Consider the following 22,622-nt stretch of genomic DNA (forward strand, 5'->3'; position numbering starts at 1 on the left):
AGGAGGCTACAATGCTTGATAAGAAATGTACTCATTATCTTGCCCATGTAATTGTAACCCCTCTGTACAGTATTTTCACAATTAAAAAAAAAAGAAAAACAAAAAGAAATAGTGGGTCTGAATTCGACTCATATAAGAGTGAGGTTGCCATGAAGTTTGCTGTCTGTTTGAAAAGCTCATACACATTTTGTATTACACCAGGAGTACGGAATTGTATTTCTTTCCATCAACTTCATCCACAGGCAAGATGTACCATATTCCTCCTATGAATTCCACACTCCTGTGATGCCAGAGGTCCTCAGACAAGAGCATGGAAAGCAGGGCATTATGGGATGGGCATTTAAGGCCTCTGGGCTTTTGGGAAGGGGGCAGCCACATTTCCTACCTGTCCTGCACTAGATTATAGTCTAGCTGCATCAGGCTACCTGGATTGCCAGACTCTAAATGCTACTGTGGATTGAACATATGTATAGTTATGTCTTTCAATGTTTGCATTTTAGAATGTAACTATTTAGAGTGATAACATCTAAACTTATATGTGAAGCAAATACTTTCTAAGAAAAACTAGTGTTGTGAACACTAGTTAGAATAGTTGTGTGCATGCATGCATGTGTGTGTGTGTGTGTCTGTGTCTGTGATATGTGCAGTCTTTTGTAACTTTGAGTCTAGAATTTTGGTTAAAGTATTAGGTACTTAGGGTACAAGGCACCCTTTCTTAATCTGTTTGTTGTTGCACTTCTATAAACTGTCTGTATTCTAACTTGCTTCTCTTCCAGAATCACTGTTGTTAGAGTTTCAGACGGGGGTCGGGGGAAAGGGGTGGTCGGGGAATGGGCATTTACTTCCTGTGTGCATGCAGTGATTATCACAGGGCTTATGTGTGTTCATGGCTGTTTTGTTGTGTTATTTCCTTGAAATCCTGAGAGACCTGATTGTGAGTGCTGAGATCTAGCATCCAGGACCAGCAGCAGAGGAAAGAAAGCATGGTCTCCTCTCCATGTGAATACTAGAAACTTCTATTTCAGGGTGATGAGAATCTTGATGATTACTTAACAGAGATCCATTTGAAATAGAATATCATCAACTAAGCACTTTTTAGACTCAAAACCCACCAAATACAGGGAACTCTGATTGAGCTTATCTTTAAAAGCTACTTATTGTTTGTTTTTTAAAAACTAAAATCACAAAGTATATGATAATTTTGCATATATTTTGTGTACTCCAACTGTGGTATACTAAAAATACACTTTTTTCTTTTTGAGTTTTAGCTTAGGGCCTTGAGCTTGCTGACACTCAGTCCTTTTTTAAAAAAATTATTTTATTGTTGTTTTAGAGATGATATGCAGTGGGTTACCTTAACACATTAGGTAATAAGTCCATTTCCTTCCATTTGCATAGTGCATCTGTTCCCTCCTTCTCTCCCATTCCCTCCTTCCCATCTCTGCCCACAAATTGCGTGCTTCACTTTCATCCATGTCCAGTGCAGCCAATAGGCTTCACTACTCTACTTTTTCACCCGTTTTCCACTGATTCTGAGCCCTCCCCCACCTCCCCTGAGATGTGCACATGTATACACTATATATAAGGTAAGGAAGACAGAATCATCAGAAAACAAAAAGACTCCTTATCTTTGGAGTTTGTTTCAGTATGTATATTATTTTATATACATATGAAGAGGCACTTAGGTATTGGCCTTTGTGATTCTCTCCTGAAACTATCCTCTTTTGGTCTCCCTATGAGTGTCTAGAATCCTGTATAATTTGTCATATCCTGTTGTGTTTTAAATCTAACTTCCGTAGATCAAGGAGAACATGCGCCATTTGTCTCTCTGGTCTTGGCTTACCTCACATAACATGATTTGTTCTAGTTCCATCTATTTCCATGCTAATGACATTATTCTTTCTAATGGCTGTTTAAAATTCCTTACGTAGGTGCCACAGTTTTTGGATCCATTCGTCTATTGTGGGGCATCTGGGTTGTTTCCATATCTTGACTATTGTGAATAGTGTGGCAGTGAACATGGATGTGCAGGTGTCCTTGTCACATCTTGGCTTATGATGCTCAGAGTAGATATGCTTAGGTGTGCTATGGTTGGGTTGTAGGGACGGTCTATGTTTAGTTTTTTTGAGGAACATCCAGACTGCTTTCCAGAATGGTTGTACTAGTTTACATTCCCACAAGCAGCGCAGTAGGGTTCCTTTATCTCCACATCCCTGCCAGCCTTTGTTGTTGTCAGAATTCAGAATATTGGCCAGTCTACCTGGGATAAGATGGTATCTCAGGGTTGTCTTGATTTGCATTTTCTTTATTTAGTTTGTCTTGTTTTTAGTTATTTTCAGGTAGAGTCATCCTACCTATGGCCTCCAATGTAGCTGGGATGAGAAGTAGACACCAGCATGACTGGCTTGTTAGTTAAGATGAAGTCTCAATAACTTTATACCTCAGACTGATCCTCTTGCTCTTCTGCTACTGAATACTTGGGATTATTTTCTTTTGCTTGTTTTCCTTAACAATTTATTCAATAATTATGGCTTCTTTGAAAAATAGAACTATTATTTACTACACTTTCCTGACAGTATTAAGATGTTTTCTCATTTTGAGATTATTGTTTCTTCAAGAATACATTGTACTTCCAAAAATACAAAAAGGTATGCCACTACTGCGTTTCCAAAAGTTAGTATAGGTATGTTTCTTAACAGTTGTCTAGTACATTTTCATTTCTAATGTAATTAAGCAGAATTGAATTATGGATTCTGCCTGTTTATGCATCTCGTTATCCTATTTCTTTCTTTAATTGGTCATGGGGCTTGAACTCTGGGTCTGGGTGCTGTCCCTCAGCAATTCAGCTCAGGGCTTGCTCTACCACTTGAGCCACAGCATGCCACAGCATGCCACTTCTGGTTTTCTGGTGGTTAATTGGAGATAAGAGTCTCAAGGACTTTCCTGCCCAGGCTGGCTTTGAACCAAGATCCTCAGATCTCAGCTTCCTGAGTAGCTAAGTGTGAGCCACCAGCACCTGGCTCATTATCCTATTTCTAAAGTAATAAGGACTTTGGTAGCTGCTGGAGAAATGCACTACTGCCTTCCTAAGTTGTAGTCTTGGCAAGATTTCCAGAAAAGTGTTGTGGATGTGCTCCCTCCATTCTAGAAGCAGTAGAGTACTTTGTGGTTAGCATCACAATGCTGTGCATTAATTCCAGGCCCAAGAAGGCTCACACAATCCACACACTGTTTTTTTCAGCTAATGAGTGGACTCAACATAGAAATGAGTCTTTAGAGTTGTAACCTCTTTTCCATAGAAAGAATATGGTGGTGTTTAGTTTTTGCAGGTTAGCATTCTAATGTCTATTGAAATTATGATTGCTTCTGAAAGTAAGATTACACTAATCACAGGTGACCAGCATCTAATCAGCTTTGTGGAAACCCAGACTCCCTCCGGCTTCCTGGCCTTGGTAGGCATACCCATGTCACAACAGAACTCAAGGAAGAAGGAATTAAAGGGAATTAATTCTTAAATCAGACTCAGAAGATTAGGGATGCATTAAATGAAATTGAGTCTGATGGAAGACTTGCTGTGAAAAGGGGTCCCTATCACTATCCCAAGTCTTCTCCCCTGGTTGGCTTTGGCCAGAGTCACCATGGAGATCAGCAGTTAGAGAGTGAGACTGGAGTTGTGTCCACCCAGCTCCCCTCTGCAGGCTTACTGCTTCCTTTGTCAAAGGTCAAAGTTCCATCCATTAAGCTCTGTTCCACTAAGCTCTTCTGGGTTATCGAACCGCTCCCCTTGTCTCCTTAAGCCCATGAGCTAAAGGGAATTGTGGGTAGCCAGTGGATTTAAACTTTGAGCTGTCTCTCTGATGACTTGGTTTTCAATATGCCATCTCTTTCTTGCTGGCACCCAGATAGTGTCACCCACCCAATCTCCTTTCTTCCTCTGCCTTTCTTAATAGCAACCCATTTTCCCTGAGGACTTACCTTCCCTGGTTATTTAGCACCTCTATGATTTGGGTGACTTTTCCTCTCTGTTTGCCTGAGGAGTTGGTTTAAAAATGGGCAGTACTGGCCCTGAGCCAGTCAGCGCGTGGTGGTGCCCAGGCCACAGGAATTGTGCAGCCTAGGGTAATATAGAACAGAGACGCCCAGGAATTTTGTTTGGTTGCTAAGATAAATGATCCCCCCCCCCCGGATATGAATGCAAACACACACAGCCCTGGCTGCAGCAAGCACCCAAAAGAGGACTGGCTGGGGTGGGGGTGACTGTGAGAAGCTGGCTGGAGTTACAGCCTATTCAGCTTAGCCGCCTCTGGAACTTGTCTACCCAAGCCCCTGGTTCCCTTATTGTCTCATTTAAGTCAGGTCTTATGTATCCTAGGTAATAAAGGACTGTAGCAAAAATATATAACCACTGGGCATGGTGGCTCATACCTGTAATCCTTGGGCTCAGGAAGTAGAGGTAGGAGGGCTAAGAGTTTGAGAACATCCTGGTTTTTGTATATTGGGACTCTTTTTTAATAGAACAAAAGAGATAAATATGTACTCTCAGTATTGGAAGGAAGGTAGAACATTTTTGTTTAAGAGTGCATTGCAGCACATTTGAAACACCTTATACTATACTATACTATAAGGTGTCCTCTTCATTAAGTTTCTGTGTTGTAAATGTCTTAGTAATATTGACTATATAAAATATTTCCTTAAAATTTTAAATTCTTGACCCAGCATCTACCCAGCAACATAGAACCTGTACTGTTTTCTTCTCTGACTTACAGTGTAAGATCTTGCAAATCACTAGGGTTTTTTTTTGTTTTTTTGCATCCGGTCGTGGGGCCTGAACACTAGGCCTGGGCGCTGTCCCTCAGCTCTTCAGCTCAAGGCTAGCACTCTACCACTTGAGCCACAGCGCTACTTCCAGCTTTTTCTGCTTGTGTGGTGCTGAGGAATCGAACCCAGGGCCTCATGCATGCAAGGCAAGCGCTCTACCACTGAGCCACCTTCCCAGCCCCTGCACCTCTGTTTGGAACTGGGGATGGCAAGAGGTATGGGCATTGGCAGGCAGGTGCCAGAACACCCTTTAGAAGGATTGTGCTAGGCCTTTGCCCTGCTGCTGCCCTCCCCTTATAAGTAGGTTTGGAGTACATAGGCATTGGGAAACCTTGTATCTATGCTCCTGTGCTGCTAGAGACCCAAGGCCCAAGTAGGCTAGCCCCTCTGCCACCCAGCTACACTCATGCTGCTCTTACTCTAATCATCATCATCATAATCTTAGTTTTTTTGTCAAGCGTTGTACTTAGAGCTTTCTGTATATTTAATTCTCATTAAAGCTGTATAATCAGAGTTTCTTACTCCCACTTTATTCATAGGGAAGCAGAAACTTAAAAATTAACGTTGACACATTTCAAGGATCATTTGGCTAATTAGTGGTAGAGAACTAATGTGTGTGTGATTTCAAAGCTCAGGTTCTTATCTCATGCTGCGTTATACCTGCAGTTCCTCCCTGCGCATGCTGTAGTGTTAAGTGATGAAAGGGCAGAGGCCATGTCCTGTTTACCTTTGTGTCACTAGTGTTTAAACTAGAACCTGACATGTGGTTCCAAGAGAGATGAGGAACATCTACTTTGTTCTGAAGGGCTGCTCTTCTGTTCATACGCCTGATGGGTGGCAGGCTCTCAGCACTGCTTTGTGGATGAATACTTTTTGCAGTGTAAGCCTGTGTTAGTTTTCGGCTTTGAGATCATCCATTCACCTACAATCAGTCAGCTAACTGTCTGTAGCCTTGGGCGCTCTTAAACCTCTCACCAGAAAAGTGCTAGTATTTATAGGCACACCAAAATCTGCACATAAGTTCAAGAGTTTGGTATCCTTTGCAGATCTCACTAGAGCATCACAGACCCTGGGTTGAAAAGCGCTCTTTCAGGACAATGGAATTCTGATTACTACTTCAGGACATCATGAGTGTAGACCACATGAGCAGATCCAAAGCACTGCTTTTTTTTTTTTTTTAAAGAAATTATTATACTGAAAGGCTCATAGGTAGCTGAGGCTGGCTCTCTATTTGAAATCTGTCTCAGTCTCTTGACTGCAAAGATTATAGCAGTCAACCTCAAAGTTTCAAAGCTGTGTGTTTGTGTGTGTGTGTGTGTGTGTGTGTGTGTGTGTGTGTGTGTTGGGAGGGGGTACCTGGCATTTGAACTCAGAAGCTTGCACTTGGTAAGCAAGTATGGTACCACTTGCTTGTTATGTATTATTATTTGTTTGTTTTTTTTTTTCCAGATAGAGTCTTGTGTTCTTCCCTGGACTAACCTGGGACCTTGACTTGACTCTCCTACCTATGGCCTCTAGTGAAGCTGGGATAACAGATGGCTGCCTCTCCACCCAGATTATTTGTTGAAAGGGAGATCTTGCTAACTTTTGCTCTTGCTGACCCCTACAGTTCTCTCAATGTCAACCTCCTGAGGAACTGGGATTATAAAGATGAGCCACAGTACCCTGGCCCTCAAAGCTGCTTCTTGAGAGAAGTTTTCATAAGAAACTTTTGCACATGTGGATGATGCTCCATCTAGACAGTAGTATAAACTAGATGCCTTAGTTTCCAAGATACATTGTTTCTTGGCACACAGGAATTGAAGACTGACCCTTCAAGTTCTGGGTCTGGCAGGTAGTGCTTGACTCAGGATCATGAGTTCAAGGCCAGCCTGGGTTATATTGGGAGCCCCTGACTCAAACACACAAATAAGTTACTTAGGAATTAGCTTTTAGGTGAAAGTGTTAGGCTGAAACCTTACAGAAGAACATTGCTGAGAGCAGTAGCAGAACAAGTGCAGGGAAAGACATCCTGATAAACACCATGTTCTCAGTATTCTAAGCAAGGAACAATAGAGACAAAATCAGAGCTCCAAAGCTCTAAGCAAACAAAACCGATTTTCAAAGAGTTACAGTGTAATATTTCATTTAAAGGATGTTTCCCTTTAAAACATTAAGAACAGTATCCATTGTGCTATCTGGTTTTCTTCACACTATTTCTTGGAAAAAAAAGTTTCTCTCACCTCCAAAGCTTAGCCAGTCACATTGTGCTTTGTGGTTTTTTTTTTATTTTATTTGTGAAGATACTGTACAGAGGGGTTACAATTACATGGGCAGGATAATGCGTACATTTCTTACCAAGCATTGCGGCCTCCTCCTTTTGTTTACCCCTTTGTGTTGTTTTTATTCACCATAACTACCTTTACTTTGTGAACCTAATTCCCTCTGCCCTGGGACTGCCCATTTTCTTTGGGTATTTGAAGCTTCCTTTGAAATCTTTATTTCTGTTCCATTCTCACCTCCCTACCCGAACTCTATCCACCCTATCCTGCCCGACTCTATTGTCCCTACTCACATCTACCCACCTACCTTCACTCTGTCCAACCCTACCCACTCTACCCACCCTACCCCCACACTACTCTCCCTACCCATACTCCATCGTACCGGCTCCTTCTGCCCACAATGGGTGAGAGGTGCTCTTAGTCATCAGCTTGCCTTTCTTTTCTGAACTTTAGAACTTCGGTTATCCTACCAGTTTAGCCACTTTCTTGGATTCCAAATTGGTCTCCACTTCCCTGACTTGTTAAGGTTCTTTTTTGCAACCTGAACTAAAAGTACTTGCTGTAAACAAGAGCATGTGAATCTTGAAAGCTTTGAGTTTTAAAGCAATTTAGTCTTTAGATGGTTATAGTAAAGGCTTACCACCCACCATGTACATCTTGATCAGAGGCACCTTTCCACCATTCTCCCCCCCCCCCTTCTCAGTCACATCAAGTTTCTTACTTTAATTTTTACATATATACATTGAGTAGTGTGACTTCGCCCCTCCCCCCCTCCATCCCATTGTCTTTTCCATTTGGGAAGCTTTAACTTTTGAAAGCATTTCAGATATACCAGGCATGGTCAGTACAGCTCAGAGAATTTTTCTTTCCCTGAACTCTTTGAACACACAGCTAGGATGTGGTCACCTTGAAGACAGCCATTGCCACTTCTTGACAGAGGTAGTTTTTGTTTGTTTTATTTTTGTGCCAGTATTGGAATTGAACTCGGGGCTTCATGCTCTCATTTGGCTTCTTTGCTCAAGGCTGACACTTTACCACTTGAGCGTTATGTTGTGAGGGATGTTTAGGCGATACGGAGGTCTGGGAGGATCAAGCGGTGCCCTCACACAGACCTGGGCGGTGGCTTCTTGATGAGACAAAGAGACAGAGGACACAAGATGACTGAGGCTGTTGCTGGCATAACACACCTAGGTAACACACACCAGTAACCCCTTTTTATAAGTGCAAAGAATGATTAAAAGTGCAGTAACTAAATAACTATGTTAGCAGTAACATAGTTATTTGCTATTATTAGCAAATATCAAGGGCCATACAAAATTACATATGCTACACTTTTGTGTAGAGATGCAGGCATATTTACCCTAGCATTACCATGAACATGTGTAATGCATTGTGCTACAGCATTATGACGGCTGTGACTACAGTAGGTGAGGGTTGTTTCTCAGCTCTTGTGGTGATCATGGGGGACCACAGTTGTCACTATTCTCACATTGATGCCTCCATTGTTTTAGATCTGGGCAGGAAGAGCTGCTTCTAATGGCCCTGTGTCCTCTTTTCAAATAAGCTTTTTATTTTGGAAAGGGGTTTAGCTTCACAAAAAGTTTCAAAGATCAAACATACACTTATCGTGTATTACCTACCCAGTTTCTTGTAATGTTATAGCTTGCATAATTAATATATTTTGTTCAAAACTGTCACATTGATGTTGTCTTACTACTATTAACTAAACCACAAGCTTTTATTTGGATTTCATTAGTCTTTTCACTTAGGTTCTTTTTTGTACCAGGATCTAATACATGATACTTTATTCAGTTATTATCTTGTTCCCTTTGTCTCCCTCTCAGACAGTTTCTCAGCCTTTCTTTCATTCATGACTAGGATCAAAGATCAGGTATATTCTACAGTGGTCCTTGGTTTGATTTATAGGACTTTTTTTCTCCTTCATGATAAGATTGGTGCTATGGTTTTGGGGGAGAATGCCTCAAAGTACCCATCTGACCCCACTGTGATTCTGACACCAACAGGACTTAGCACTGGGATACTGACCTTAGTTATTTGGATAAGGTGATGCTTACCGAGTCTCCCTTTTCTAAATATACTATTTTCCACAGTCACCAGTCTAGGAAACAAGTCATTAATTTCTTCAGACATTTAAGGAAAGGGTTCTCCTTCCCCTCCCATCCCACCTCCCTCCTTGTATTTATTTAGTGCTGATACTAAGGCTTGAACTCTGGACCACTCTCAGAATTTGTGCTCTCTACTGGTGCTCTATTGCTTGAGCATGCCTCCAGTTCTGGCATTTTGCTGGTTACTTAGAGGAAAGAGTCTCATGGATTTGTCTACTTGGGCTGGCTTCAAACTGCATACTCCAGCTGGGGCCAGGCCTTTAAGACAGACCCATACTTTAGCATAAGCCACTCAAAGTCCTAGCAGGTTTTGCTCATGGGAACTGATATACTGATTCTAAAAATCTATGCAGAAAAGGTAGAGGGCTTCAAATAATCCCCCCCAAATGGATTTACACTACCAGATTCAAAATTTTCTCTAAGCTGTAACAATTATTATTATTATTACTTGGTGCTGGGGCTTGAACTCAGGGTTTGGTCGCTGTCCTTGATCCTCTTTGTGTTCAAGGCTACCACACTATCACTTGAGCCACAGTGCCATGTCCAGCTTTTTTGAGTAGTTTATTGGAGATAAGAGTTTCATAGGGACTTTTCTGCCCTGGCTGGCTGTGATCCTTAGATCTCAGCCTCCTGAGTAGCTAGGGATGTAGGCATGAGTCACTGGTGCTCCACTAAGCTATAACAATTTATACCATGCAATACTACTAAAAAGGACTACACAAGTAGACCAATGGACCAAATGTTCAGTTTGTCCATGTGTAATACAGCCATTCATTCAGCAGTGAATGGTTCTCTAATAAAGGAAAGATGTTAGGAAATTGATGTACCTAGAGGAATTTAGACAAATTCTTTAAAGATGAATTGTAGTGTAAGTGTTAATGGTGTTTATTATTTGTGTGATTTTTTTTCTTTCTTTTTTGCTGGTCCTGGGGCTTAAACTCAGGGTCTGGGCACTGTCCCTGAGCCTCTTTGTGCTCAAGGCTAGGACCCTACTGCACTTCTGGCTTTTTCTGAGTAGTTACTGGAGATAAAAAAATCTCCTGGACTTTTCTGCCCAGGCTGGCTTCAAACCGTGATCCTCAGATCTCAGTCTCCTGAATACCTAAGATTTCAGGCATGAGCCACCATCCCTGGCCTAAGACATCCTTCCTCCTGGGAACTGGGGGCTCACATCTGTAATCCAAGCTACTCAGGAGGATGAGATTTGAGGATGAAACTTGGGTTTTGAAGACAGCCTAGGCAAAAATGTCTGTGAGTCTCATCTCCAATTAACCACCAGGAAAAACCCAGAAAGGAGTTGTGGCTCAAGTAGTAGAGCATGAGTTTTGAGTGACAAATTTAAGGGACAATGCCAAGGTCTTGTTCATACTGACACACAGACACACAGACACAGACACACACACATGACAGCTTTCTTCAAGAAACAATAATGCATTTATGAACTTAGGTAAATAAAGATTTCTTTCTTCCAAACTGACTTAGAACTAAAATGAAGAAAACTTCACTCTATTAGCAAATAAGAGATTTAGGCAACACATTTTTTGGTGAGGAAAGGATTTCTTAAGACATAAACCCAGAACATAGCTAGAAAGCTCAATAGAAAGCCCATGGATTGAGAGATCTCCACTAGCCATACAATGGACAAGGGTCTCATATCTAAAATATACCTGGAACTCAAAAAATTAAATCCCCCAAAACAAATCCTCAGAGAAACAACCACCCGATTCATAAGTGGGCTAAAGACTTAAAGAGAAATTTCTCTGAAGAGGAAGTAAGAATGGCCAATAGACACATGAAGAAATGCTCAACGTCTCTAGCCATAAAAGAAATGCAAATCAAAACAACATTGAGATTCCACCTCACCCCAGTTAGAATGGCTATAATCAAGAAATCTAATAACAACAGATGCTGGAGGGGATGTGCATTATTGGTGGGAGTATAAACTTGTTTAACCACTTTGGAAAGCTGTATGGAGGTTCCTCAAAAGACTCCACATAGAGCTCCCCTATGACCCAGCAATCCCACGTTTGGGCATTTATTCAAACAATCACAAACAAGGCCATACTAAAGCTACCAGCACAACTATGCTTATCACAGCATTATTCACCATAGCTAAGATAGGGAACCAACCTAGGTGCCCCTTAGTAGATGAATGGATCAAGAAAATGTAGTGTATATGTATATGTATATCTATCTATATATATACATAAGTGTGTGTGTATACACACATATGCACACATACATACAAATATACACACACATGTGGTGTGTGTGTGTATGTGTGTGTAATGGAATTCTATGTCTTCATCAGAAAGAATGACATCGCCCCATTTAGGAAATGGAAAGGCTTGGAAAAAATTATATTAAGTGAAGTAAGCCAGGCCCAAAGAAACATAGGTCCCATGGTTTCCCTTATCTGCAATAGTTAGTGTAAGTCTAGGACAAGCAGAAAAGGTCAAAAGCTATGTACATATGACCATATAAGATGATGCTAAGTGAAATGAGCCACAAGATAGGGGCACAAGGTTTTATCTTTCTTGCTGTTGTTTTTAATGTACTTATAATGTACTATGTGATTTTTTTTGTTTCTTTTGTATGTTCTTCCCCCGTGGTGTAACCCCTGTTTTCACTGTAGTTGATTCTGGTGCCCTACATCTTATATATACATTTTTCTAATTTGAAGAGGGGAAGGGAAATAACAAAATGCTGAAATAAGGATACAGATTGACCCATTGTAACAATGAGATGTACAAGATACTATGTTGAAAATGAACTTTACAACTTGGGGGGGGGAGTGGGAGGAGTTGAGGAGGTGGGGAGGGAAAGGATGGTAGGGGAAAAAAAAGGAGGGGGTAACAATGCTTGATAGGAAAGGGACTCATTACCTTATTCATGTAACTGGTACCGGTCTGTACAGTGTCTTTACAATAAAAAAATATATATATATTACAAAAGAAAGACATAAACCCAGCTGGGTGCTGGTAGCTCATGCCTGTAATTCTGGCTACTCAGGAGTCTGAGAACTGAGAATTGTGGTTCAAAGCCAGTCTTGGCAGGAAAGTCCGTGAGACGCTTGTCTCCAGTAAACCACCAGAAAACCAAAAGTGGTGTTGTGGCCCAAGGGGTAGAATGCTCCCCTTGAGCTGAAGAGCTGAGGGACTGCGCCCAGGCCCAGAGTTCAAGCTCCACAACTGACAAAAAAAAAACCCACAAATTTTATGGCAAAAAATTGATACATATGACTTCATAAAAATATGAACCATCTCTGGAAAGTTTCACAAATAAATATGACAGACTACATACTAGGGAAATAACATTTGTAATACTACTAATGGCAGGGGGCTAGTATTCAGAATTTGTTTTTAAAATCTTTACATAAGTAAAAAAGAGAACTAGAATGGAAAAACAGACAATAGAGATACATAAATGTTTCCCAGGAGAACAAGTAAATGGCAAATAAACATATGTCTATTCTACACAGGTTCCTTTCACAGAAACAGTAGATCTCTCTCTCTCTCTCTCTCTCTCTCTCTCCCCCCCCTCTCGCTCTCGCTCTCCTTTTCCCTCTCTCCCTCTCTCCCCCTCCCTCTCCCTCTCCCCCCCTCGAACACTGCTAAGTCCAAAGGGCATGGCAGTAGCCTGGAAACTTATGCAGATATGAATGCTGTAGCTTTACAGCAGAATTTCTTTAGCAGGATATCTTAGAATTTGCTGTTACAGTCTTCAACTGACTGGGGAATGTCCACACCTTATCAAAGGCAATTTTCCTTATTTGAACAAAATAGCCTCTCACAAGTACCCAGCTTTGGTTGTGATTGAATACCTGGGTAGTGCAGCTCAGCAGGCATGTAAAGTCAGCCAGCACGCTGCCCTTCCTGGTTAGTCAACAGATGACAACTTCAGAACACAGTGAGACCATGAAGTTGACAAAAACTTCTTATCTGCTAAAACTATAGGAAAGGAGGTGGATTAGCAGGTGCATGTATGTCACCTCATCCTGCCAAAAACATTGTCTTTTCTCCACAAAGCCAGCCAGTTGCATGCATGCCGCCCAGGGACCTCACTCCATAAAGACTCCTTGAGTATAATACCAGTAGATCTGTATGCAGTGCTTACAAGAACATGATGCAGTTTTATAAAAGCTAAGAAGCAAACAACCTGGAAACAAACCAAATGTTAGAAACATGATACTCAATATAGAAATCAAGGTATAGAAAAGCAAAATACCATTTTTACAAAGGCTCAAAACAAGAACTAGAAAAAGCACACCTTCCTTGGTGATGGAGGGTGGAGGGTTAGGGGTGGGTAATACCTACAGAAAGGGGAAGGTAGGCAGGGATCAGAAGGAGCAGGTCAGTGTCCTTAAGCCTGGAGTCCTCGGCTTTCTGTCTGGCTGTGTGGTTATGATATTATGTCCCATACTTCATTTGACAGATGATCTTTTCATATTAGCAAATCACCCAAATTAACACTCTATTTGTTTCCTTCAGGGTTTAAAAGTAGACTGTTAACCTGTGAAAGACTTTCTTAGAAGAATTGAAACAAAAGCAAGTCAGTGACTTAGAAAACAGTGTGTGGTTCTAGTGCATAAAAAGGGTCAAGTTTCATGTAGGAAGAAGTCCAGACCAGCTAGAACAATACTTCTAACTTTGGTGGGATTTGGGGTGCTTTGAGCCAAAAGCAGTTTATCGTCTCTTCAAAAAGCATTTTATGTGAGCAAAGGCTTTCATGTAACACTAGGGAGTGAGAGCTCATCAGATCTAGAAGACTTTTACTAATGTCAATTAGTAATACCAATTTTGATAAATCACTCTTGGCCTCAGAAATTTGTAAATGAAATTGCTGATCAGAGGACAGAAGTGTATCTATCAAAAATTCTGCTTAAAAATAAGATTGTGAACTGACGGTATGGGTCAGTCGAAGAGTGTCTAGCGTGCATGATGCCCTGGCTTTCATCTCCAGCATTACAAAGGAAAAAGTCATTTATAATTCATTAGAAACGTCATATAAAGCTAGATGCATAGTAGGAAGCTGTAGTTTTAGTTCTTTCAGGTCTGTGTGGCAGAGCATAGCAGAATTTTGGCAGATGGTTATTAGAACTCTCTTTCAGGTTTTAAGTTTTTAATTTGGCCAACTTACCAAGGCTCAAATTGAGGGGTGACCCACTTTTGCCTGGGTCAAAACAACCAGGGCATAGAGAAAAGTAATTAGGTTTTTCTTTGCAGGACGCGGTAAGGTTTCTCAGTTGACAAGCTCTGTACCCCTTGTCTGATGCATAGAAAAGCTATGATTAGAAATGTGAATGTTTTCTAAGGCGCTTTGAAGCTTTGCCTCAGCCAATCAAGCAGAGAGCATGCCATTTGTTTACAGTTCTGTGATCATGTGAAGAGCAGTATCGGGTTTTCTTTATCTAGCGTTTGACAGCTGTTCACCAGTGAAAGATCAGATTCTGTGCAAGCAAAAGAAAATACTCGATCCCTTCAAAAAAAGCCTTCTCTATAAAGTATTAAGTTGGCACAGTGTCTATGTTACACAATTGAAGTTGTTTTTCTTAATGAAGAATACAGTATATCTTTTTATAAATCTAAGAAAACATTGAAGCATACAGCACAAAGATTGTGATAGTAAATGATAGTAAATTATAGACTAATGTGTACATTGATCATTATACTATGTGTTCCAACAAACAGTATTTCAAAAAAATTGATACATATATGTGTATATACATATATATGCATATGTTTATGTATGTACACACACATATATCTTTTTCTCTCTATATAAATATATTTGGTGATAATGGAGTTTGAACTCATTGCCTCATGCTTTGCAATACAGGTAACTCCCTTTTTTCTTCAGTTATTTTTCAGAATGGGTCTTCCTTTTTTCCCAGGGTGGCCTGGACCACAAATCTCCTATTTGTATTTCCTGCATAGCTGGGATGACAGATGTGTAGTACAGTGTTCAGCTTTTTATCAGTTGACATGGAGTCCCTGCAACTTTTTGCCCAAACAGGCCTTGATCTATAATTCTCTACATTTCTACCTCTAATACTTTTTTTTTTATTACAGGTATGGGCTGCTGTGTCCAGCTATTTTTAAACACCTCTCATATAGCTTATAAATAAGTAATGTTTTATTATCTTTTGTATGAAGCCTGATTATCTTTTCTTCACCCAGCTTTATGTTTTGCCTGTTTCATCACTTCCGTTTTCCTCTTCTACTGGATTAAAAGGGAACATATTTCTCAGCTGTCCTCCTGTTTTCCATTTCTAGGTTGCTCTTATGGTTACTTATTATGAAGAGTTACTGTTGTAACTGGGTAACTATAACAACAGTTACCGAGTTTTGGCAACTGTTAATGACAGTGTACCACTGCACAGGAACAAGTAAAGTATGGCACAGGGACAGTAAGCTCCTAGAGCCCCGGTGATTGGCTTAGTCCTCACTCAGCAAGTTTCTGGCCAGACTTAATGAAAAAAATAGAGTTCAATGCTTACTTCCAACTGACAGCTAACTAAGTATTATAGCCATAACAGTAATAAGAATTAGCATTATGGAATTAAATCTTTTACGTATACTTACCATACTATATACTTTATATATTAGCAACTGTGTATAATTAGCTTATTCTCTTTTTCTTTTATTCTTTGACAGTACCAGAGTTTTGTTGTTATTGTTCTTGGTGGTCGTGGTGGTGAGGCTTGAACTCAGAGCCTGGCCACTCTACTTGAGCTTTTGTGCTCAAGATTAGTGTACTATCAGTTGTTTTTTGTTTTTTGTTCTTTTTTATCCCCTTGTCAGTTTTGGGGCTTGAACTCAGGGCTTGGATGCTGTCCCTGACCCTCTTTGTGCTCAAGGGTAGTGCTCTAACACTTGATCCACAGCACTACTTCAGGCGTTTCAGTGGTTAATTTATGGAGATAAGAGTCTCATGGGGACTTTTCTGCCCAGGCTGGCTTCAAACCACTATCTTAGATTCCAGCCTCCTGAGTTGCTAGGATTATAGGTGTGAGCCACCGGCGCCCAGCCACTTCCAATTTTTTGGTGGTTAATTAGAGATAAAGAGTCTCACAGACGTTCCTGCTTGGGCTGCCCCAAACTGTGATCCTCAGGCCTCAGCCTCCTGAGTAGCTAGGATTACAAATGTGAGCCACCAGTACTACCCCACTTATCGGTACCAGAATTTTAAACTTGAGCCATGCTTCCAGCCTTGTTTGCTTTCAGTCTTTTTTTTTTTTTTTTTGACAAGGTCTTTTGTTTTTGCCCAAGACTGGCCCCAGACCACAAGTCTCCTAATCTCTGCCTCTTCAGTAGCTACAGTTACTTACATAGAGTAGGCATTGGGTTAGAATGTCCACTTAAGGGATTCTCTGATTCCTTTGTATTTGTTCTAGATTGTGAAAAAAATAACTAGGGCCACAATTTATATTTACCTTGATATGTATTTGAGTGTCTTCCATATGCAAAGTAATACAGGTAGTAGTTAAATACATAAAGTCCCTCAACTCAAGTACTGTAAGGAGCCACAGGAAAATAGATTTAACTGTATAGTATGCTTTGGTGGCTATTAGTTGTTTTTATAACTAGAACTTTCTAAGTTAAAATCTCTAATTTATATAACGTATATTTATTCTCCATGTTTGTGCTACAAGTATTTATAGGTGAATAACTGTTAAAACCTCTATAGCTAGTATGCAGAAATTGAAATAAATTTCCGTAAGAGGTATAAAGTTACATCTCTTGTTCACATAAGGAGAATGAGGTCACATTCTGTGGGAAAATTTCAGAAAAGCATCATGAAGCACTACCTATGAGCTGCGTTTGAGGCCGTGTGGGGACTTTGGTGGTGTCTTCCTGGCAGGCCAGATGAAGGCTGAGTGAGTAGGTACAGGGGAGTCAGTGCCTGTGCCTCAGGAGACAGAGGCTGTGGTTCTATGCAGGGACCGAATTGGAAGGGACATTTTGAAAGGAAGGCTTTTGCCTCCAATGGTAGCCTTCAATGTCTTTAGATAAGTACTGAGGGATGTGTGGAAGAGTTCCTTTTCACATGTATGTGGTGGTGACGATGGTCATTATGTTAGACTGATAGAGCTGTTTCACCTACTGAGTTCAGGTGTTTATTGAGTTCATGGTTTTATTTCTTTCAGGAAGTTCATGATTTATTAAAAGACTATGAGTTGAAGTATTGCTATGTTGACAGAAATAAACGAACGGGTAAGTTTCCAGTTTCATGCATCTAAATTCATTTTGGTTCTATATAAGAGTCATAGAACAACAAGACAAACCCTTTGTCTTTTCATTATTAAGCCAATCTATAAAATTCATAGACATTAAATTACCTTAGTATTGTTCACATACTTTATTTTCTGAAGGTAATGTCAGTATCTTAAAATTTAACCATATACATTAAAATAACTATTAGTAGAGATGCACAATTTACTATGTAGCTAGGTGAGAGCCACAGTCCCCTGGCTTTTGCCTCTGTCCCACCTGAGACTTGTGCATTTTAATGATGAATATTCTAATATTGTGTTATATTGAATGTTCTTTCTAGTCTCTGTCTGCTTCAGTTTTAATAAGATATCACTGGACTTTGTGAATAGACTATATGATATGACTGTTAGTTGGACAAATGGGGAAATTTGCTTTGTTTTACTTAGTATTCATTAAAAAAATGTATTTTATTTGCCAAGAATGGAAAGTTTTTATTGAAACAGGACAGATTGATATTCCTTTATATAGTACCATAACTCACATAATAAACCATTTTTGACTTAAGAAATTAGTTAAAATTTTAAATTAAATTGTGCAAATGAATTCTATGTCAGGTTATAAGAACAGTGTATTTTTTATTTTTGTGAGATTAAAACTACATTTGTGTGTACATGATATGTAAATGTAAATGTTTACAAGCATCTTTTTAAGATAATAAGGAAACTGAAGAGTGATAAAACCAGTGTATACAGTCTACTACTGTTTTGTTTTTGTTTTTGTTTTTTTGGTCATGGGGCCTGAATTCTGGGCCTGGGCACTGTCCCTCAGCTCTTCAGCTCAAGGCTAGGGCTCTACCACTTGAGCCACAGTGCCACTTCGGGCTTTTTCTGTTTATGTGATGCTGAGGAATCAAACCCAGGGCCTTATGCATGCAAGGCAAGCACTCTACCACTGAGCCATCTTCCCAGCCCAAGTCTACTACTCCTGATTCCATTCTTACTCTCCTTTCTTCCCTCATGAATTTGGTGCCCACTTTCCATTCTGTGTATTATTTCAAGGTAATTGGTAGAGCTGTTCACAAATTCTTGTTCTTTTCCTTCTAGGCATGAGGTAAAATAATATTTACCTTATGCCCAGGAGTGGACATGTGATTTGCTTTGTGGTAAACAAAATTAGAGTGGAGAAGACATCTGTGCTTCTTAGAGAAACATCTCAGAGCTGGCCGGTGAGTGACTCATTTGTCACTCATTGCTCACCTGTCTCTGGCTACAGTCACTGGGGAAGTGCTAGAGTTTGAACTCAGTGACTTAAGCTTGCTATGCAGATGCTTAACTGCAGAGCCATGCACACAGCCCATCTTTGCACTGGTTATTTTTGAGATAGGATCTTGCGTACCACCCATGCTTAAGCCTAGAGGAAAATACACCCATTTCATGCTTTCTGTGGTAGCTGGGATGATAATCACATACTACCCAACTTGGCTTCTTTTGTTGAGATGAAGTCTTCTTCAACTTTTCTGTCCAGGCTGGCCTTACACTGCTATCCTCCCAATCTCATTGGGTTATACTGTAATCTTAGCTACTCCAGAGGCTGAACTTCTTCCAGTCCAGGTCTTAGGCTGAAAGGAGCAAAAATCCTCTTTCTTGCCTTGTCTTCAAACTAGACATTTACTATGAAGAACAAGAAAACCTTGATTGTAATAATATTGAAATTATGGGGCTGCTTTTGGTTTGATTTTCTTTTTGTTGTTACTGTTACTGTTTTTGCCATAGTATCTTGAATAATACCTACCTGTTACTAAATCTGTACACAATTAATGGAATTTTTCCTGTGGGTTTTTTTTAACTTTATGTGAATGGTATTTGGTGTTTTATTTAGCAAGTTTCTTTTTTTTCTATTTAACTACCATTTAACTTTCATATCTTTCCATGTTGATACATACAACTCTTCAGCATTGTTTTAAACTACTATGTCAATCAATTGTGTGAATTTATCCCTTGAGGTAGGCATTTGGGTTTGTAACATTCCTAGTATTTCAGTGTTGTGAAACCTGTTTCTAATACATTATTTCTCCACAAGTGAAGAATTTCAGTATTACTAGGTAGTGATAAGAGGAGTATGAGTACAGACTTTAAGTCTCATAGAACCAGGAGTTCTGTTCCAGTTGTTCCCACCAGCTATGATAATACATCTCAATACCTGAAGCATCAAGAGGAATATTCCAAAGGTTTTGCCTTTGACAGTGAGTCAAATTACCTCCTGTTTTACCTACAAACTTAAAAGCAAAAAATAGACAAGATCAAACTGTTTCCTGGTAATCTAACCACATCTGAGAACAAAACCCAAAAATATTTATACAAATACAAAAATACAAATAATACAAACAAGGTTAAATTTACATATGGCATCCAGCAAAAACAAGTCATCAGGCAAGTGCCAGGCATGGTAGTGCAAGCTTGTAACCCAAGCTTCTCAAGAGGCAGAAATCTAGAAGACTGGAATTTAACTTTTTAACTGGAAATTGAACTGGAATTTAAATTTCCAGACAATAAGTCAGTGAGATTCCATCTGAATAAACAAAACAGCAGTGACGTATGTCTGTAATCTCAGCTATAAGGGAGCATAATTAAAAGCATTATGATCCAAGCCCCACCCAGGATAAAACAAGAAATCTGTTTAAAAATTAACTAAAACATAAAAAAGGTGGGTGGGGGAGGAGCTGGGGATGTGGCTCAAGTGGTAAAGCACCTGCCTAGCAAGCATGAGATTCTTAAGTTTGAAACCTAGTAGTTTCCCTGACTACTCCTCCCCGCCGCCAAAAATCAGCCTTGGTAGGAAAGCAAGGAAATATAACTCATAATGGCAAGAAATCCAATCAAATTGATCTAGAATTGATCCAGATAAATAAATGAAAATGGACATTAAACTAGTTTTAATAGCTATACTCCATATATAAAAGAAGTTATAATGAAGACTGAACATGTAAAATAGAAATAGAGATGTAAAGAACTATCAAAATCATACTTCTGGTGGTGAAGACTACCAGACTCTCTGAGGTGAAAAATACATTGGAGCCGGGCGCTGGTGGCTCACGCCTGTAATCCTAGCTACTCAGGAGGCTGAGATCTGAGGATCACGGTTCAAAGCCAGCCCGGGCAGGAGAGACCGTGAGACTCCTATCTCCAATAAACCACTAGAAAACCGGAAGTGGTGCTGTAGCTCAAGTGGTAGAGCGCTCGCCTTGAGCTGAAGAGCTGAGGGACAGCGCCCAGGCCCAGAGTTCAAGTCCCACGGCCGACAAAAAAAAAAAAAAAATACATTGGATAAGATTAATGCCAAAATAGACACTGCAGAATAATGTTAGCGAAATTAGAGATAATGAGATATCCAAAGTAAAACAGGGAAGACAGAGACTGTAAGACATAAATTTTGCTACATGGGAGAGCTTCAGGTGAAGGTGGAGAGGTGATACTGACTTTAAAGAATCAGTGATTGAAAAATTTCCAAATCTCATGAACTCCAAACCCAGAGACCAACAAAGTTCTACCAGCCCCAGCCGTAAGAGTATGAAAAGAACTACAAGACACATTGCTAATTTATAACTAGGGATACAGAGAAAATCTTACAAACAGAAAATTAGTAGGAAGCACACCATGTGTATTGACAAAGATGATCATGGATTTCTTTGAAGGAATACAGATGAGAAGGCCACAGGCAACATCTTTTCTTACTAAAAGAAAAATAGTCTGAATTTTTTTTACACATTGGGAATACTTTTCAGAAATAAGGATGAAATAGACATGCTTTTAGTCATATAAATATTGAAAGAATATGTCATTATCAAGTGTGAATTATAAGGTATATTTAGGTGGTTATGTTGGGCCATGACTATAATCCCTTCCTATTTGGGAGGCAGAGATCAGAGGATCACAGTTCAAGGCCAATGTAGACCGAAAGTAAGACTCTATGCCAATCAACAAGCCAGGGGTGGTGACATATACCCATAATCTCAGCTATGCAGGAAGCACAAAAGGGATTGCAGTCCCCTTTGTGGACTCGTAGGGACAAAATTGTAGAGCACCTGCCTAGTAAGCACAAGGCCTTGAGACAATTAAGATAAAGATACATAATGTCAGCCAATCAGATAACACAACAGAAGAATTCATTAATGATGTTAATTAATATGTTCAGTGCATTTGATTTTAGTAGCTGAAGAAAGATAATTAATAACTAGTTTGTTAATTATGATAGTGTCTGTAAAACATAATGAGCAGTTTTATAAAAAATGATTAAGATAGTCAACTGTAGTCCTGTAATCAGAACTTTTCTATAGTAGATAGGAGGAAATAATTGACTGAAATAGGATACATTGGGGATAAATATTTACATTAAATTTTTCCCAGTAATAATTTATGACCACATTAATCAGTGATTTATACTAGTTGTGGATTACTTAAATTTCCCTAAGAAAAAGTAATAGCCTGTATCCTAAATTCCCTTACAAACTTTTGTCTGTGAAGTGACCTCAGCCACATCTCTGAGAGCCAACATGAGAAAAAAAAATGACTGCTTTAGAGAAAGTATGGTCTTGCAAATAAATGGAAGAAGTTATAAAAAGGAGAATGGCCTCTCTCTGCCTAAACTCCTACCTAGAGATAGAAGTTTGTTTCATTTTGCGATTTAATTTCAGTCCTTATTTGGGTTGAGCAAATGCAAATACACAGGACAGGAAAAAGAAGAGATTGTTAGCTTTTAACTCTTTTAGTTGATATGTAGACACACCTCTATTCATTCATCTAGCGCTTGCCATGTGCTTGCACTGGGACGTAGTTGATGCTAATTCATGAGCTCCATAGAGAGGTCACGCTGTAGTATGGCTGCAGGTGGCTAACCAAATAAATTACAGTATAGGCCTATCCCTGTGACAGCTCCAGCCATGTTCAAAGTTCATAGGTGTATGAAAACAAGGCATGATGAGCTCTAACCGAAGAAATGACCAAGGAAGGCCATTGGGGACCATGAGGCAATCATCTCTGGGTGGATTTGAGAGTCAGGCAAATAGCTGCAATACTGAGGCAGAGGAGTGTGTGTGGTTACTCAAAACAACGTGTTTCCAGGGAGTTGCAGATGCTTCAGTACTGTTGGGGAATTGTGAGTGGCAGTGAGGAGGGGCGGGCTAGAGCCCTCTAAGGCTGTCCTGT

General features: G+C 39.9%; 1 protein-coding gene across 1 annotated transcript in view; it reads left to right on the forward strand.

Annotated features, from left to right (window-relative positions):
• Positions 1 to 22,622, forward strand: part of Raver2 (ribonucleoprotein, PTB-binding 2) — a 70,072-nt gene that overhangs the window by 6,922 nt on the left and 40,528 nt on the right. Inside the window, exon 3 of the mRNA XM_013020503.1 lies at positions 17,355 to 17,421. Coding sequence (XP_012875957.1) covers positions 17,355 to 17,421 — 67 coding nt within the window. The remainder of the gene's footprint in view (positions 1 to 17,354; positions 17,422 to 22,622) is intronic.

This window comes from Dipodomys ordii, unplaced genomic scaffold, assembly GCF_000151885.1.
Source record: "Dipodomys ordii isolate 6190 unplaced genomic scaffold, Dord_2.0 Scaffold51, whole genome shotgun sequence".
NCBI classification, from domain to species: domain Eukaryota; kingdom Metazoa; phylum Chordata; class Mammalia; order Rodentia; family Heteromyidae; genus Dipodomys; species Dipodomys ordii.